At 41.5% G+C, this 20,533-nt stretch overlaps 1 protein-coding gene across 1 annotated transcript in view; it reads left to right on the plus strand.

Annotated features, from left to right (window-relative positions):
• Positions 1-4,429: 4,429 nt before the first annotated feature.
• LOC109890581 (multidrug resistance-associated protein 4-like) overlaps positions 4,430-20,533 on the plus strand; it is a 41,739-nt gene continuing 25,635 nt past the window's right edge. The window contains exons 1-7 of the mRNA XM_031824314.1: positions 4,430-4,645; positions 14,129-14,239; positions 15,116-15,236; positions 15,406-15,630; positions 15,719-15,808; positions 16,327-16,490; positions 17,025-17,150. Of these exons, the coding sequence (XP_031680174.1) occupies positions 4,572-4,645; positions 14,129-14,239; positions 15,116-15,236; positions 15,406-15,630; positions 15,719-15,808; positions 16,327-16,490; positions 17,025-17,150 (911 nt within the window). The 5' untranslated portion in view covers positions 4,430-4,571. The remainder of the gene's footprint in view (positions 4,646-14,128; positions 14,240-15,115; positions 15,237-15,405; positions 15,631-15,718; positions 15,809-16,326; positions 16,491-17,024; positions 17,151-20,533) is intronic.

Here is a 20,533-nt window from a genome sequence, read left to right on the forward strand (position 1 = left end):
TTCCAGTTCTCTGCTGCCCATGACTGGAACGAATTGCAAAAATCTCTGAAGCTGGAGACTCACATCCCCCTCACTATCTTTAAGCACCAGCTGTCAGAGCAGCTTACAGTTCACTGCACCTGTACATAGCACATCTGTAAACAGCCCATCTATCTACCTACCTCATCCCCATACGGGTATTTATTTATTTATTTATTTTGCTCCTTTGCACCCCAGTATCTCTACCTGCACATTCATCTTCTGCCGATCTACCATTCCAGTGTTTAATTGCTATATTGTAATTACTTCGCCACCATGGCATATTTATTTCCTTAACTTACCTCATTTGCACTCACTGTATAGACTTTTTGTTTTCTTTTGTTCTACTGTATTATTGACTGTATGTTTTGTTTATTCCATGTGTAACTCTGTGTTGTTGTATGTGTTGAATTGCTACGCTTTATCTTGGCCAGGTCGCAGTTGCAAATGAGAACTTGTTCTCAACTAGCCTACCTGGTTAAATAAAGTAATAAATAAAAAAGAGTGCATGTAGTCTGTCATAATAGTGGGAAACTGTCACCCGATTCTACAACCACGCTCCGTTCAGAGGTTGTATTTGGTACCGGCGGGGGAAGGCTGGCCATGATGTGCATGAGGGCAGACTCAATGGTCCAATACGACTGTCCAGTGACTTCATCTCCTTGGCATCTCAGAGCATCGAGATTTGTGCCCAGGATGAGCGATGGCGTTTATTGGGCGGTGGTTCACGAGAGGAGTGAGTCGAGATTTCAATGTTCTCGGTTTTAATTTCTGACAATGACTGTAAACATTATTGGTATTTAGCGTCTCAATCACATCGCAGGAAGAAGTTCCCATGGGTCATTTGGCGACACGTTACAAAAACTAAAGAGAACTGCCTGTTAAAATGAAAACCTCTAAGGGATCGGATCCCGGCTATCGGGATCAAATTTGACAACATCCTGTGAAATTGGAGCGCGCCAAATTAAAGTTTCAAAATCGTATTATTGAACATTCATGAACATACAAGTGTCTTAATAATTTAAAAGCTTAACTTCTTGTTAATCCAACCCCTTTGTCAGATTTCAGGACAGCGCCCCACATCAAAATACTTATTCAACCAGCACAGGCTTTACAAAATTCACAAATAGCGATAAAATAAATCACTTACCTTTTGAAGATCTTCCTCTGTTTGCAATCCCAAGGGTCCCAGATACACAATGAATGTTTGTTTTGTTCGATAAAGTCCTTCTTTATATCCAAAAGGTCTGTTTAGTTGGCGCCATTGATTTCAGTAATCCATTCCTTCAACAAGCATACAAAGGATTGCAAACATCTACCGGTAAACTTTGTCCAAACAAGTCAAACAATGTTTCTAATCAATCCTCAGGTCCCCTAATATGTAAATTAATTATAATATTTCATACGGAAAGAGCGGTGTTCAATAGAAAAGGAAAATAATGAATAGCGCGCCCTCATTCATGCATGCCAAAAGCCTACCTTTCCTGATGAGAACATGAGAACATCTTGGATAAACTACAACTACTTGCCTGAAACCCTGTATAAAGACTGTTGACATCTAGTGGAAGCCATAGGAACTGCAATCTGGGAGCTATTTTTTTGTATATCCCACATGCTTGCATTGAAAAGGCCTGTGACCTCCAAAAAAACTATTCAGGATGGATTTTCCTCAGGTTTTCACCTGTCAAATCAGTTCTGTTATACAGACAGACATCATTTTAACAGTTTTAGAAACTTCAGTGTGTTTTCTATCCAATGCTACCAATTATATGCATATCCTATCCTCAAGGCCTGAGTAACAGACAGTTTACTTTGGGCACCTCAGTCAGCTGGAAATTCAGGATACTGCCCCCTAGCCGTAAGTTAATTGTAAGGTAAGTAATTTAGCAATTCATTGTACTCATTGCAATCTGTAGATTTTCTCAAGTTTTCTTGTGACATTCCTGGATTTCTCATTATATTAATAAAGATTGATTAATCAACAAATACGATAGTCAGTTGAAAAAAGGTTAAGAAAAAAGGTTAAGGGTACAAGACTATGTACATACTGTACATTGCTGTTGGCAAAATCACAAAATATCCCATCAAGCCAAGCGGGTAAAGCTTCCCGTTGTCACAGTTCCAAGACCAGTCAGAAACACCCAGCTAACCCTACGCTAATGGCACCGTTGGATCTCAAAACTGAACTTGGATCCGCGTTAAGTAGCAATGATATCCTTCTCCACCGTCGTCTTATAAAACAATACATCATTTAAGTTGCTTTCCAGCGAATGTCTTAGTTACATGTTTATATAACTAACAAATTAGTTTTGAAGTTGAGGGTGCTTTATGAAGATTCGCAATGAGGACGAAAACAAGCATACTTCAGCTAGCCAGCTAGTTTAGCCCAGTAGCGGTGCGTGAGTAAAATCCCTTGGGAAGCCAATCCAGGAAAAAAGGCATAATTGTGTTGTTTGCTCTATAACCTGTTAGTTCATATGCCTTGCTACTGTGATATATAGTGTGATATGTAGGCCTAAGGCCGAGACAATAAGACAGTGGCAGAACTACATTTAACCACACCTTTGTTTCATCACAAAAATGAAAGCAACAAAGCATATTACATGTAACAAACAGTTACATCAGTGGAGGCCGCTGAGGGGAAGACGGCTCATAATAATGGCTGGAACGGAGTGAACTTGCAACATTTCGGTTACTAGCCCAACGCTCTAACCACTAGGCTACCCTGTCACCCCGAGGGTAGCATGACCTACAGCATGATCAAGGAAGTTAATGTTTCCGTCATTTTCGGATTACTAAACAACTATTGATTTAGAACCACAGAGTTACCACAAGTTGAAAAGAAAACAGGAGCTGCCTCCACTATTCCAGCACCATTTCAACTTTAACATTTCAGTATCATCAAATCACCTATGCTTAGTCTAATACAGTGACAACTAAAAGATACCAAAAACAATTTAGTCCAATCAACGTAAGCTAAATATGATGTGACTATCTATAGTACTGATTACTGTGTGTGTGTGTGTGTGTGTGTAAGTAGAAAAAACATGACTCACCCTACTTGTAGCGAAACGGTCAATGACATCCTTCATGTTGATGAAACGGTCAATGACTGTCATACAGTAGACCTAAACACTTAGAGTTTTTGTTGTCCTAGGCTACCTGGCTAAAATGTTTGCTCGCTAGCCTAACTTACTCTCAAGGGCAACGATGCGCCAGGCCAGCTAGTTTACATTAACCTACTACATCTAGCTACATATTGAACTTCCATCCTCTCAGGCCAGGGGCACAATGTATGAATTTATGTTTGGATTAGAATCGTCATTGTAATCATTGGCCAGTATGGAGATTTAAGTAAAACCTGCCCAAATCTCCATCAATGGATCATTTAGGAACGAGACGATTTTAGCTAGCTAGCTAGCCACTGGAGAACAACGACACTACACGATGCAACAACTCAAGTTTCTGTAAATTATGTTTTGCTTTTGATGTGATTGGTGTGAAGCCAAACCCAAACAGGCTTTTGTTTTGGTATGCCAGGACCATTCACAGTTTAGCTCAACGCTGATTGCCTATTCTTTTATTTGGTATCAAGGGAGGCCAAATGCTCGTTGGCTTTCCTTACATTCAATGCTATGGGCAGCAACAATGTCATACCCTTTTTGGCCAGACAGCATCAGATGGGCTACACATACTGAGACAGATTAGATATATTTTGCTCACTTGGATGCTTTCTCCATTGAGATACAAGGGAAATTATGAAACAAAGAGACAAAATAAATTATTGTATATGTTTTTGTCTTTTGGGGGGGAAGCCTGGTTTCCTTGGCATCCATGAATAGTGAAGGCCACTGAGGGGAGAACAGCTCATAATAATGGCCGGAACGGAACCAATGGAATGGCATCAAACACATGGAAACCATTTGTTTGATGTATTTGATACCATTCCACCTATTATGCTCCAGTCATTAACATGAGCCCATCCTCTCCAATTAAGGTGCCACCAACCTCATGCGATGAATACCTGCCACTGGTTTAGCCAGGGAAACCAGTTCTTATTATACCTCGGCAGGGAAACCGGGTACAACTAGCTTGGGCCAAGTGCGTGTTTATGCCATCCCACCCATCCGTTTCAGTCATTAACATGAGACAGTTCTCCCCAATTAAGGTGCCACCAACCTCATGCGATGAATACACACCACTGGTTTAGCCAGGGAAACCCGTTCTTACTATACCTAAGTGGGGAAACCAGCTCGGGCCACAAGACTATTTCAGGAGACCTTTTGTTTTATGGCCTTATATCAGGAGCTGGTGGTGAACATTTTGATTAAACAATTCAGAGACTGAAACAAATAAATCAGATTACTTATTTATAGTAAGTATAGTAAATCAATATACAATCCTGAAATCAGCTGTAATTGTCAATAGTAAAACACAGCTTAAAACGATGTTTGAGTGAACTCTGAACACAGAAAATGAATGGTGAATTCGACTGGACACAGTAGACTCCTCCTCGTATTTATTTACACATTTTGGCGTGGTGTCATTGAATAATGGAACAACTGAAGAAAGACGTGAAATTTAATCCATCAACTACAGCCAATTTCTTTTCACGGGTGTTTTTCTGGTAAGTACTTGTTTACAGTTAACACTGTAGCTCGATTATTTTAAAAGTAGCTAGTTAGTAAGGTGGCTGGCCATTAAGGGTGCGTTCGTAAATTCGCTCTGGCTATTTACTCACAATTTCAGAGCACTCTTGTCTGAGTGTGCCAGAGTTCAGAACAACTGAGGAATTTACGAACGCTCAACACCGGTTGACTATGGCTGGTGTCAGTAAACGTAGGCCAAAAAAAGCGTGATTAAATTGTTGCCAGTAGCACAGTCACCAATGATATGGGTAACATAAAAACAGCTTAACCAGCTCTGCTAGGGCGAGTAAAATGGTCAGAGGTCTCTTCTTATTTGGGTCTGGAAGTAGCTGTAATGTAGTGAACATTATGCCACAATCCAGTCCGTGTATTCGTACTGTGGGATTCCAGTTCCATGTTTTACAGGAGCCAGACAGTACATATGCCATTTAAACTATAATTCCCGTAAATTTTGGAGTAAAGTTAAACTAAAGTATATGAACGCCTGGGCATCCGTTCTTTTAAACATAAGACATCTAAACAACTGTGGATGTTACAATTGGCGACGAGTGAAACGCACAAGAGGCGAATGCAATTTACAAGACGAACTACGTGCCTATGTGAGTAAACGCAGATAGCATCAACAGCCTAGTTAACATTGTACATTACAATACCATGATGTGCACACAGAACCCAGTTAAATCGGCTCGAGGTCGAAAAAATGGATCAACAGATTCAACAATTTTCTAGTGGCATTAGACATCGCGGATAACATACAGAAAAGGGCATTACTGTTACACTATGCAGGGTCTGATGTTTGATGTTTGACCACTGCAAGATACCGCAGCAGCTGATTGCTATGACACAGCTGTAGCCCAGCTCATTGCATATTTCTGTCCAAAAGTCAACACAGAATATGAAACCTACGTTCTGACAAAATGAAAACGAAACCTTGGATGCTTACCACACAAGATTGGGGCAATTAGCATACATATGCGAGTTTGCGAACGTTGATAAATCAAGTCACAGATAATACTAAGCTGCAGTTACGCGCGCCTCCGCTTGATGGCGCTAAAGGATGGTTCAATGGCTCTCCAACAGCTACTTGATGCAGGCAGGGCACAAGAAATGTCGGATAAACAAGCTGCAGGCTTTGACAATGCTCAATCAAAATCACAAAAATAACTTTCAGTGCGCACTGTACAAAATAAAAAACATAACAAAAGCCGGGGCTATGAAAGTGACAAACATCAAAACAGAACATGCAATAACTGTGGGTGGAAAATCCCACATGATGGAAGACAAACAAACTGCCCTGCAGGGGGGAAAAGATGTGAAGAATGTGGAAAGTTGAATCACTTTCAAAAATGTTGTAGATCAAACCACAGAGTCCACTCCTCCATTTGCTGATAAACTAACCCAATGGCGTCCGAAACGTAACATAAAGTGCAGTCACATGATGACAAGACAGAAAAACAAAACACCTCACCAAGCTTGGATGATTATGTGTCTGTTGTGTGTGTACACTACAGAAACTGTCGCAACCACACATCCAAGTTACCATTATGAACACAACTGTGGATGGTATTAGTGATTTGGGAGCAAGTGTTAACATTGTTGATGAAAAAAAAAACAGGCTAAGGCAAACATCTTTGCTTATGGCTCATCCGAACCATTTCCACAGAAGAAAATTCACAGCGCCAGCTGATGATTCATTCATAAGCCAGTTTACCAATGAATACCAGGACCTCTTCCAAGGTATCGGAAAACTGACTTTCAAGTGAAGCTGCACATTGATGACACAGTGCAACCAGCAGTACAACCACAGGAGGATTCATTTTCACATGAGTGAAAAAGTTCAAGAGCTTGACACACTTAAAAGCCAAGACATTGAAAAAATCAGCAGGCCAACGCCATGGGTATCCCCTATAGTGGTCACACCAAAACCCAAGACGTCTGATAAAGTTTGTCTGTGTCGACATGCACCTTCTGAACACAGCAATTCAACGTGAACGACACATCACGCCAATGGTTGACGACTTGATCCATGATCTGAATGGAGCAGTGGTGTTCTCCAAGCTAGATCTTAATGCTGGGTACCACCAGCTTGAGTTACATCCAGACTCACAACCTTCACTACACACATACTGGCCTTTTGAGATACACCAGACTGAACTCTGGCATAAATTCAGCTGCCGGGGTGTTTCAAAATGCAATACATACAGCAAGTGCTGCAAGGCATTCCCAACGTGAGAAACATGAGCAACGACATCCTAGTCTATGGTAGATCTCAAGATGAACACACTGAGTCTTGAGAGATTGCGAAAGATCACACGCGGAACAAAGAAAAATGTGAATGCAGCAAAACAACACGAGTGTTAACAGCCATGTTTTCTCCGAGAAAGGCATTTCGGAGGATCCAAAGAAAATCAAAGCCATATAGAATCTGCCAGCACCTCAAAATGCCTCGGAAGTTCGCAGTCTACTGGGCATGCTGCAATACTGCTAACTGTTCATACCAGACTTTGCAACAACCGCACAGCCTCTTTGTGAGCTCACAAGAAAAGATCACACTTGGTCATGGGGACCACAGCACCAGTCTGAGATGGAAAAAATTAAGAACCTGTCTGATGCAGCACAATACGACAGCCTACTTTGACCCAGCCAAGAGGTTGACACTGTTAGTTGACGCCAGCCCAGTTGGTTTAGGTGCCATACTATGTCGAAACAACCCTACAAGTGATAGACGCCCATATCATTGACTATACCTGCCGAGCGCTCTGAGGTTGAACAGCGCTACTCACAAACCGAGAGAGAAGTTCTGGTGATCATCTGGGCATGCGAACACTTTCACTTGTATCTCTATAGAGCTCACTTCATAGACCATAAACAATTAGAGCTTATCTTCAACACCCACACCCCCAGCATGACTTGAGTGATGGAGACTGAGACTACAACCATACAGCTACACTGTTAAAAAAAGCACTCTTTCGCATGAGACATGAACTAACTAATCAACACACCAGCAAGTGTCATCCTGAGAGGAACACGGCTCGTTCTTCCAATCTCTCTCCAAAAAAAAAGCAATCAATCTAGGACATCCTAGGTATTGTGAAAACAAAACACCTACTGAGAGAGCAGGTGTGGTTTCCAGGCATAGATGACATGGTGGGGAAAAACACTTCAGCACTGCATTCCATGTCAAGCTGCCACTGTAGAAAGTCATACGGAACCACTGTCTATGTCGAAACTACCAAAAGGTCCACGACTAGAAGTATCTGTCGATTTCTGCGGGCCTTTCCCATCGGGTGACTACCTAGTTGTCAAGTTACTCAAGGTATCCGGAAGTTGAAATCGTTAAGTCCACATCAGCCACTTCTGTCCTTCCCAAGCTTGACAAAGTTTTCTCCGCCTTTGGAGTACCCAAGATTGTCTGTTTTTACAATGGACCTCCTTTCAATTGATAGTCCTTCACAGATTTCAGCCACTACCTTGGATTTAAACCTAGAAAGATAACATCTTACTGGCCCGAGAGCTAAATCCGAAGCAAAACGCTTCATGAGAATACAAGAAAACTGTCACAGCTACAAACTCTGAAGGAAGACCTTGGAAACAACATCTCTACAGTTTTCAGGGGAAACTACTGCGCAAACCCTCACAGAACTGAAAACTTGTCCACAGGACGCTGAACAACCAGATGAAAACCCAGATCCAAACCCTCGATACCCTATGAGAACCAATGGAAGACCTTCAAGATCTCAATGAAGAGATGTAATTAATCAAGTTCAAAAAACGGTGAAATAGTTCTATATCTTGCTGATCTTGCTGATCTACAACAAAATAATATGCATTTTGTCTTATTTTACTGTTAAATGAACCTTGCATTGTTATACAGTGCCTTGAATGTATTCAAATCCCTTGACTCTTTCCATATTTTGCTACGTTACAGCCTTACTTTGAAATGGATCAAATAAAGCATTCCACAGCAATCTACCCCATAATGACAAAGTGAAAACAAGTTCAGTAATTTTGACTAATTTGTTAAAAATAAGACATCAACACCTGATTTACATACAGTTGAAGTCAGAAGTTTACATACACCTTAGCCAAACGCATTTAAACTCAGTTTTTCACAATTCCTGACATTTAATCCTAGTAAAAATTCCCTATTTTAGGTCAGTTAGGGTCACCACTTTATTTTAAGAATGTGAAATGTCAGAATAATAGTTGCGAGTGATTTATTTCAGCATTTCTTGCTTTCATCACATTCCCAGTGGGTCAGAAGTTTACATACACTCAATTAGTATTTGGTAGAATTGCTTTTAAATTGTTTAACTTGGGTCAAACGTTTTTGGTAGCCTTCCACAAGCTTCCCACAATAAGTTGGGTGAATTTTGGCCCATTCCTTCTGACAGGGCTGGTGCAAATTTAATATAGGATTGAGATCAGGGCTTTGTGATGGCCACTCCAATACTTTGACTTTGTTGTCCTTAAGCCATTTTGCCACAACTTTGGAAGTAGGCTTGGGGTCACTGTCCATTTGGAAGACCCATTTGCGACCAAGCTTAAACTTTCTGACTGATGTCTTGAGATATTGCTTAAATATAGCCACATGAGGCCATCTATTTTGTGAAGGGCACCAGTCCCTCCTGCAGCAAAGCACCCCCACAACATGATGCTGCCACCCCTGTGCTTCACGGTTGGGATGGTGTTCTTTGGCTTGCAAGCCTCCCCCTTGTTACTTCAAACATAACGATGGTCATTATGGCCAAACAGTTATTTTTGATTCATCAGACCAGAGGACATTTCTCCAAAAAGTACCATCTTTGTCCTCATGTGCAGTTGCTAACCGTAGCCTGGCTTTTTTTATGGCGGTTTTGGAGCAGTTGCTTCTTCCTTGCTGAGCGGCCTTTCAGGTTATGTCGATATAGGACTCATTTTAAGGTCCTTTGCTGTTGATTTGCACTTTGCGCACCAAAGTACATTCATCTCTAGGAGACAGAACGCATCTCCTTCCTGAGCAGTATGACGGTTGCGTGGTTCCATGGTGTTTATGCTTGCATACTATTGTTTGTACAGATGAATGTGGTACCTTCAGGTGTTTGGAAACTGCTCCAAAGGATGAACCAGACTTGTGTAGGTCTACTTTTCTTTTTCTGAGATCTTGGCTGATTTCTTTTGATTTTCCCATGATGTCAAGCAAAGAGGCACTGAGTTTGAAGGTAGGTCTTGAAATGCATCCACAGGTACACCTCCAATTGACTCAAAGGGTGTCAATTATCCTATCAGAAGCTTCTAAAGCCATGACATAATTAGCTGGAATTTTCCAAGCTGTTTAAAGGCACAGTCAACTTGGTGCATGTAAACTTCTGACCCACTGGAATTGTGATACAGTGAAATAATGTGTCTGTAAATAATTGTTGGAAAAATGACTTGTGTCATGCACAGAGTAGATGTCCTAACCGACTTGCCAAATCTATAGTTTGTTGTGGAGAAATTTGTGGAGTTGAAAAATGAGTTTTAATGACTCCAACCTAAGTGTACGTAAACTTCCGACCTCAACTGTAAGTATTCAGACCCTTTGCAATGAGACTCAATTAACCTCCGGTGCATCTGATTTTGTTGATCATCCTTGATGCTTCTACAACTTGATTGGAGTCCACCTTTGGTAAATTCAATTGATTGGACATGTTTTGGATAGGCACACACCTGTCTATATAAGGGCCCACAGTTGACAGTGCATGTCAGAGTAAAAACCAAGCCACGAGGTCGAAGGAATTGTCCGCAGAGCTCTGAGACAGGATTGTGTCGAGGCACCGATCTGGGGTAGGGTACCAAAACATTTCTGCAGCATTGAAGGTCGCCAAGAACACAGTGGCCTCCATCCTCCTTAAATGGAAGAAGTTTAGAACCACCAAGACTCTTCCTAGAGCTGACTGCCCGGCCAAAATGAGAAATCTGGGGAGAAGGACCTTGGTCAGGGAGGTGACTTGACAAGAACTTGATGGTCACGCACCTAAAAATGCTCAGACCATGAGAAACAAGATTCTCTGGTCTGATAAAACCAAGATTGAACTCTTTGGCCTGATTGCCAAGCGTCACTTCTGGAGGAAACCTGGCACCATTGTGGTGGCAGCATCATGCTGTGGGGTGTTTTTCAGCAGCGGGGAATAGGAGACTAGTCAGGACCTTTGATGAAAACCTTCTCAGGACCTCAGACTGGGGCCAACGTTCACCTTCTAACAGGAAAATTACCCTAAAAACACAGCCAAGACAACACAGAAGTGGCTTTGGGACAAGTCTCTGAATGACCTTGAGTGGCCTAGCCAGAGCCCGGACTTGAACCAGATTGAACATCTCTGGAGAGATCTGAAAATAGCTGTGCAGCAACACTCCCCATCCAACCTGACAGAGCTTGAGAGGATCTGCAGAGAAGAATGGGAGAAACTCCTAATACGTGTGCCAAGCTTGTCCCGTCATACACAAGAAGACTCAAGGCTGTAATTGCTGCCTAAAGAATGTACTGCGTACAGGGTCTGAATAGTTATGTCATTTTTGTAATATACATTAAAAAAAAAATCTGTTACATTTTTGAATAATGCTATAACAAAATGTGGAAAAAATCACGTGGTCTGAATACTTGCCAAAGGGGATACATTTTAAATGTGATGTTTTTAGAAGTTGGGTTTGAAGGGTAGCGTAGCACAAAAGCACTCCCTCTAAGCAGAATGTAAATGGCTATAAATAAATAAGGTTCAACTGGCTTTAGATAGACAAGTTCAACTAACAAGAATAGCAGTACAGCAAATGTGAATCAGCTTTCAGATAATTAATTGAAAGTGGTGTGTGTTAGTCTTTGCATGGCTTCTTATTCACAGATGGCCAGTGTGGGTACAGGGTTTTGTTCTAACCAAAGAAAATCACACCTGATTCAACTAGTCAGGTCTTGAGTTATATCTTTGATTAGTTGAATCAGGTGTGTGTGTACTGGTTGGCAAGAACAAAAGCCTAAGTGTACAGTCATATCTGTGGATACAATTGGACCTTTTACGAGTGCTACTTTCATCATGATGAATAGTAATGATCAGTTTATTTGAATAACTTTAGGGGACATTTAATATCGTCACATTTTACTTAAATGTCTAAGTTTTAGACATTTTGGAAATTAATTATATAAGAGGTGGGCTTATTTGGAACACACATGGCCTGAAAGGGTACATTCGGTACCCATTAAGCCCAGCCTGGACTTTTCACATATTTGATCAAATATTTGTATCTCTTGCTAAAAAATGTTGTAAGTAAAGTCATAAAACTTGATCAGAGATTCATCTTACATTTTATCTCCACTTCATTTTTTGATTTCCCCACCCCCAAAAATGAGGTCAGTATGTATTAGAAATGTTGAAACTTAGATTTTGGTGGTCTTATTCAGTACACTTACCATATAACAATAGAGTAATAAAACAAATACTGAAATAGAGTTTTTGGGTGGAATTTTCCTTTAAGTGGTCTTTTTAAAGAGAATCTGGATATTCTCATTTCAGGTATTAAAACCCAAAATATGGTTGTACTTGTATTACTCTTGTTTAGTCTTGTAAACAATCAATGTAAAGCATCTATTACATTTGAGAGCAGTTCCATTTCTCCAGCCACATCCTTCAGTTGAAGTGGCGGGGCTGGCCACAGACAATGCTGCCTGATTATCCATTCAGGGTTTTCCAGGGTTAGGAAACACCACAGAATCAGTAGAGCAAAGCAAGCAAACTGATCACAGGTCAGTCAAAGTTAACCATCTATCCCATGTGTCATAAAGCACCACTAGATTTCAGAGAGAATGTTGCACTGTATGATGAACTGGTTGTTTTGAGCAAGATAATGTTCTTTCAAGCTGAAAAACAAGGTTAACAGTAGCTAGGTTTCCATTCAATTAGCGACAGATTTCCATGCAAATATTTAAAAAAAATCTGCATAAAACAAGTTGCACGTTTTAGACCAGAGATGTTTCCATCAAACTGACTTTTTGCGGATTAAAGGCTGTGCATGATTACGCATTGCACATAAAAATAACTTTTGCCATTTTAAATTCCCAAGTACTGAATGGGAATTCAGTACATGGGTGCACGTTTTGGTTTTTGCCCTACCACTCACTATACAGCAGATAAAAAATAATTAAAGCTTGATGATGAGTTGGTTATTTCAATCAGCTGTGTAGTGGCAGGGCAAAAAACTAGATGTGTACCCAGGGAGGGCCCCAGGACCGAGTTTGGGAAACCCTGCTTTAACCAACAGCTCGCAAATGCAGTGTGGGTCGGCTGCCTACATTAGGAGATTATTATGGATAACAGCGATTTATTATTTGTCAAACGGCAGCCAATCGAGCATGTCACCAGAATAAGACCCTCGATATTTATTGGAAAGGAGCATCAAACTCCTCATCTTGCAAATTCAGCACCCTGTGAAGTTCATCATCATTGATTTCATCTGTATCTTAAACTGCATGCTTTCCCAAGTCGTAGTGGGAGGACCACACAACATATCTCGTGACTCCAAATGTACTACGATATTATGGTTATTATATCAACATTTGCGCATAGAGGGTTTCCACTGCCATTTCTCGCATAATTAATTTTACCGACACAAAAATATCCCACCATGTCGAACAAACAAATTCAATTGTAAATTGTACCGGTGTGGTTTGTGGTACTAAGAAAAGGGAAAAGTACACAGTGCTCCTTGCATTTAGATGTAAAAACATTGTCCTTGCAGGCATATTGATCACGCAACAGTTGCCACCTGTATCATACTAATTCCTTTATCAGTGACACTGCTGAGGGAGAGGGCCTGAGGTTACATAAAGTTGGCTGACACAACTAAAACAAATGAGCTATTAGTTAACACTTGAACCCTGAATCAGTAATTCGTAATTAAGTAGCTTTATCCTTTAAGGAACATTTTAATTTGTTTCTCTTCAACCAAGTTGTCGTAGGGCAGTGCAAACGAACAAGGCCAGTCGAGTTCTTCCAAAAACCAGGCCCTCCTACTAAATGTGTATCCTAATACCCCCCCCCCCCCGTAAAGCAGAACATTTAGTACAGTGCATTTTAACATTGGGGTTCATGGATTAAATGTTGCTCATACACATCCACTTCCTATTTTGTGTTTTCTCTTTCCGCAATGTGCATTGCTTCATTCTTGCATTAGTTAATTGGTTATTGCACTGGCTAATTATTGCATTGGTTAATATGTTATTGCACTGGCTAATTATTGCATTGGTTAATAGGTTATTGCATTGGTTAATAGGTTATTGCATTGGTTAATTAATACATTGGTTAATAGGTTATTGCATTGGTTAATTAATACATTGGTTAATAGTTTATTGCATTGGTTAATTAATACATTGGTTAATAGGTTATTGCATTGGTTAATAGGTTATTGCATTGGTTAATTAACCTGCTTTCTCTCTTTCTCTCTATATATATCAGTTGGGTAACCCCTTTATTCAGTATTGGAAATAAGCGGAGGCTAGAAGAAGATGACATGTACCAAGTGCTTCCTGATGATGCTTCTCAGGTCCTGGGAGAGGAACTACAGAGGTATGACATACTGTGGCCCAGCTCTATTTTGCTCCCTATCCCCTAGCCTTTTCCCTAAGACATTATCCTATCCCCTAGCCTAGCCCTGTCCCTACTACATTGCCCTATCCCCCAGCCTAGCCCTATCCCCCAGCCTAGCCCTATCCCCCAGCCTAGCCCTGTCCCTACTACATTGCCCTATCCCCTAGCCTAGCCCTTTCCCTGGGACATTATCCTATCCCATAGCCTAGCCCTGTCCCTACTACATTGCCCTAGCCCTTAGCCTTTTCCCTAGGACATTGTCCTATCCCCTAGCCTAGTCCTTTCCCTAGGACATTGCCCTGTCCCCGAGCCTATCCCTTTCCCTTAGCCTTTTCCCTAGGACATTGCCCGGTCCCCTAGCCTAGCCCTGTCCCTAGGACATTGCCCGATCCCCTAGCCTAGCCCTTTCCTTTAGCCTTTTCCCTAGGACATTGCCCTGTCCCTAGGACATTCCCCGATCCCCTAGCCTAGCCCTTTCACCTTAGCCTTTTCCCTAGGACATTGCCCTGTCCCCAGCCTAGCCCTGTCCCTAGAACATTGCCCGATCCCCTAGCCCTTTCCCTAGGACATTGTCATATCCCCTAGCCTAGCCCTGTCCCCTAGCCTAGCCCTTTCCCTAGGACATTGTCCTATCCCCTAGCCTAGCCCTTTCCCTAGGACATTGCCATGTCCCCTAGCCTATCCCTATCCCTCTTCATTCATCCCTTATTGTATTTTTTGTTTTCAGAGCATTGAGGGAGAACTTTCCCTGGCTCTATTTGGAGTTTCGTGCTAAACATTGAACTGAGCACCGTTGTGTATTTAGGCTCTGTTCTGTTTTCCGATCATAGTCTAACAATGTGCTAATCTCTCCAGGCATTGGGATAAGGAGGTTCGAATGGCTGCCAAGGAGCTGCGGATGCCCAAACTCACCAAAGCCATTGTGAAGTGCTATGGGAAACCCTACGCAGTGCTGGGGATCTTTAGTTTCACCGTAGTATGTAGAAATATACGTTTTCCGGTTCTTGAACATACCATGTACTATATGTACATAGGTCAAATGTGAAGTGGGTTTTCTATCCATATATGTCTGCTTTTACAGTGTAAATAAGTGGATTTAAGTTCAGGTTGAAATTTCTCCACCTCTTCTCTTGTTCCCCCAATAGGAGGTGATTAAGGTGATCCAGCCAGTGTTCTTGGGAAAGCTGATCCAGTACTTTGAGAAGTACGATCCTGATGATATGGACGCACTGTATGAGGCCTTTGGCTACGCTGCTGGTATCTCTCTGTCCACTGTCGCGCTGACCGTCCTCCAAATTCATTATTACTACCACGTCCAGAGGACCGGCATGAAGATACGAGTGGCCATGTGTCACATGATCTACAAGAAGGTCATTATACGCTACATATCTGCATACAGCATTATACAAACTAAAATCTTCAAGAATAATTTGCTAGTAAATGTAATTCCCCCCATAGGCCCTGTGTCTCAGCAGCGCGGCGATGGGAAAAACAACCACAGGACAAATGGTGAACCTGCTATCCAACGATGTCAACAAGTTTGATGAGGTAAAAGCAGGAAGTGCATGCAGTTCCTTTGGATGAAATAGTTCCAGCACGTCATCTCCCTCGGTTCATTCCGTGGGTTTCTGAAGTGTATGGCTGTAGCTTATCTGACAGAGGCCCCATATATAACAATTTACCCTTTGTCAAATGTACAGGAATGGAATGCACCAAAATCTGGAATGCCTTTGAGCCGTCTGTCATCTTGTCCTTGCAACTAAAGTACAGGAGTTAAATCCACACGGAGAGAACAAAGTCATGGATGAAAGGAAAATGCAGATGGTTGCTTAGCACAAATGTTTAGTTATCCGATGCTAAACTCAAACCAGACTGAACGAATATAAATGTGTATATATATATAACACGGGGAGCCCATGCAGCTTATGAAGACAAGCGTGGCCTGTTGGCTGCTGTAGTAGGTCATGAATCCAGCTCGAAGGATCATTATCATCTTTGTTATGCTCAATGCAACTACATAGAAACATGTAACAGCTAAGTGAACCAAGGATCACTGGTCTTTGCAGGTGACCAACAATCTGCACTACCTCTGGATAGCACCTCTGCAGGCTGTGGTGGTTATCATACTCCTGTGGTATGAGATTGGCCCGTCGTGCCTGGCAGGCGTGGCTGTCCTGGTGTTCCTCCTGCCACTACAGACCATGTTTGGAAAGCTCTTCGGCTCCCTCAGGTGAATTGCATAAATTACATGGCTTGACCTTAGTGGGGTCTTCTTGAGAAAAGTTGACCTCAGCCCCTATAGATAAGGACAATGTTTTTCAGTGAGTGGCTCCTATGCTTCATTGATTATGTCAGAGCTACCTGTTCAATGGTAACCCATAGGTCAACCTATATGTTATAATGATGTCCTTCTCTTAAACCCCTTTTCTGTTTTGACTGTAATGATTTACCTCTTAGAACATTCCAAGCACATGTGAAGAAAAGTTAGCTTCATATATTGGCTGGCATGTTGACTGGCAATTGAACTGTGAACTCTTGCTTGGACAGTTGTTCACACAATCAACAACACAAGTGCTGGAAGTAATAGCCTTGATTAGGTGTTATGAAACCCTAAAGCAATGCAGACTTCTCTGATTCTACGAAAGAGTTATCTTAGTTAAATGCAATTTAAACATTGCCATCGAGTCGTTAAACTCAGGAAACGTCAGTTTCTGTTCACAAGGAGATAAGACTGAACTGACTGAGTGACCTACTTTTCTTGCAGGAGTAAAACCGCTGCCTTGACTGACAATAGGATACGCACCATGAATGAAGTGGTGTCTGGAATCAGGATCATCAAAATGTATGCCTGGGAGAAGCCCTTCTCAGCACTGGTCAATGATGTCAGAAGGTAAAAACTAAACTCAGCAAAAAAAGAAACGACCTCCGTCAACTGCATTTATTTTCAGCAAACATAAGATTCAACAACTGAGACATAACTGAACAAGTTCCACAGACATGGAAGAATGTGTCCCTGAACAAAGGGAGGGGTCAAAATCAAAAGTCAGTAAGTATCTGGTGTGACCACCAGCTGCATTAAGTACTGCAGTGCATCCTCATGCACTGCACCAGATTTGCCAGTTCTTGCTGTGCGATGTTACCCCACTTTTCCACCAAGGCACCTGCAAGTTCCCAGAAATTTCTGGGAGGGGGGAGAATGGCCCTAGCCCTCACCCTCCGATCCAACAGGTCCCAGACATGCTCAATGGGATTGAGATCCGGGCTCTTCGCTGACCATGGCAGAACACTGACATTCCTGTCATGTAGGAAATCACACACAGAACAAGCAGTATGGCTGGTGGCATTGTCATGCTGGAGGGTCATGTCAGGATGAGCCTGCAGGAAGGGTACCCACATGAGGGAGGAGGATGTCTTCCCTGTCATGCACAGCATTGAGATTGCCTGCAATGACAGCAGTCCGACGATGCTATGTAGCTCAGTCCGACGATGCTATGACACACCTCCCCAGACCATGATGGACCCTCCACCTCCAAATCGATCCCGCTCCAGAGTACAGGCCTCGGTGTAACGCTCATTCCTTGGATGATGAATCCGACCATCACCCCAGGTGAGAAAACCGCGACTTGTCAGTGAAGAGCACCTTTTGCCAGTCCTGTCTGGTCCAGTGACGGTGGGTTTGTGCCCATAGGCGACGTTGTTGCCGGTGATGTCTGGTGAGGACCTGCCTTACAACAGGCCTACAAGCCCTCAGTCCAGCCTCTCTCAGCCTATTGTGGACAGTCTGAGCACTGATGGAGGGATTGTGCCTTCCTGATGTAACTCGGGCAGTTGTTGCCATCCTGTACTTGTCCCGCAGGTGTGATGTTTGGATGTACTGATCCTGTGCAGGTGTTGTTACACGTGGTCTGCCACTGCGAGGACGATCAGCTGTCCGTCCTGTCTTTGGCGTCTCACAGTACAGACATTGCAATTTATTGCCCTGGTCACATCTGCAGTCCTCATGCCTCCTTGCAGCATGCCTAAGGCACGTTCACACAGATGAGCAGGGACCCTGGGCATCTGTCTTTTGGAGTCAGTTAAAAGGCCTCTTTAGTGTCCTATATTTTCATAACCGTGACCTTAATTGCCTACCGTCTGTAAGCTATTAGTGTCTTAACGACCGTTCCACAGGTGCATGTTCATTGAACAAGCATGGGAAAGTGTTTCAAACGCTTTACAATGAAGATCTGTGAAGTTATTTGGATTTTTACTAATTATCTTTGAAAGACAGGGTCCTGAAAAAGGAACGTTTCTTTCTTTGCTGAGTTTACAATTATAACAAACTGTATGTTTATTTCTATTAGCTGGATACACAAACGGTATGATAAACCAACGACCCTCAGCTAGATGGGATCAATTCCTTCAATGTTCTCATTTTTAGGCACATGTTCAACTTAAAAGGAGAAATCCAACAAAAACCACTCATTCCTTACATTTATAGTGTTAAATAACACTGAACAATATTTTTTGTGAACAAAAGTTTCATTTTGGTTTTATAGTAAGGTTGGTCGCAACATGGAACATTGTTGTGGAAATCGGTTCCAGCTCAAATCGACTACAAAATCCGCAATGCTTTCTTATGGGCTGGCTAGCTTTGTAGCCAAGTTACCTACACATAATAATATCAGCATGTAAAGCTACTGTAGTTAGCTGTAAAATTGCCTAAACAAACTGCACTCTCAATTTAGGAGTCTACAATCAAAACTGCAGATCGATGTGGTCTAACAGTTAAATTACACATTTCTCGAGGTAGGAATATCGCAAAAATATGATAAATGGCTCATTCGAGAGAAGACATTCGAGTTATTACATGGGGCAGTATTGAAATCTGATGTATTATTAGACGTTTTCGCAATCTAAAAGTATTCCTATTAACTTCCAGTGTAGCGAGAGCGACTTTATCATAGTGCTTGGACAGAGTTCTGCCTGCTTGAACGCCAATGACTCGGATATACATGAAATGACCCAGGGAATCGGTAGATGCACAAAAACAAGATTCAAAATGAGTGAACCTTTCCTTTTTAAGGAAAAACGTTTTCTTATTTCAATAGGTGAAATAAAATGGACTATAGTAAGTGCCTATTATGTGCCAAATAAAGTGTTGACCTTAACAGGTTAGACGATTTCATTTTAAATCATCTGTAAATCCCATTAACAGGGGGAATGGAAGCTTGTTGTAACAGGGTTATGCTCAACCCACTCAGTTTTCTACCGCAAAACACATTATTATACTATGATTTGGCTATAAGACGTTTGTTTCCTTTAAAACCAGAGTTCAGTTAATGTAACGGAGTTGACCTTAAAATGAGGGACAGACATTTCATGTGTTAAGATGAATCACTCACATTAAATAAATAATCATCTTGAGAAACTACTTTGTCAAAGCAACAAAATAACTAGGGCTTTACAATGATGGTGAAAACTTGGAGACATTTTTGGGATTAACCAGTTAAATGTAATCTATATAATCCCCAAAAGTAATTATTTATCATGAGGGTCATAGACAATAACTAGTAATGCATACTCAAAGAAAGGTTAAAATCGTACCTTTCTGGTAAAAATAGTAATAAATTGCTGAGGTGTAGACACTTGACGACACAAGCTCAAGTACACAGTGAAATATTTTGTGTTATTTCCTGTTCAACAAAACTATTTCCTTTTTAAATTTAATTTAATTTTTGCATTTTTTTTTACCAGGTAAATTGACTGAGAACACATTCTCATTTACAGCAACGACCTGGGGAGAGGAGGGGGATGAATGATCCAATTGTAAACTGGGGCTTTCTAATATTTTTTTTATGTGCTTTCTAAATATAGCATAATAAAATTCTAAAACGACTAAGATTTCACCTTCCTTAAAACTGTAAAATACATATCTCTGTTTATTGTTGGAGAAATGTTCATATTTTCTAAAGTTCGCTCTTGATTCAAACGTCTGCCCCCATCGCTGTGAACGTCACAGAGCTCTAACTTGGCTTCCTGAACTCTTTAGGAACTCTCCTTTCATCTCATATTAATCTTGTCCATCTATGACAAACAAATATATTTTTTTGTTTAAAATCTTTTATTTTCCCGTGATGAAACCACTCTCTCCTGCTGTGCTACGATGTAATGCTTGCAGGCATGTGCTTTGTCCATGGCTGTGATGTATGTTCAGCCAGGGGTTGATGGACAGTCTGAAGAGAAAATTAAATGGTAGGAGGGACATCCCAGCTTCAAGTGATTTCAGATTTC

This window comes from Oncorhynchus kisutch, linkage group LG5, assembly GCF_002021735.2.
Source record: "Oncorhynchus kisutch isolate 150728-3 linkage group LG5, Okis_V2, whole genome shotgun sequence".
Lineage (NCBI taxonomy): Eukaryota > Metazoa > Chordata > Actinopteri > Salmoniformes > Salmonidae > Oncorhynchus > Oncorhynchus kisutch.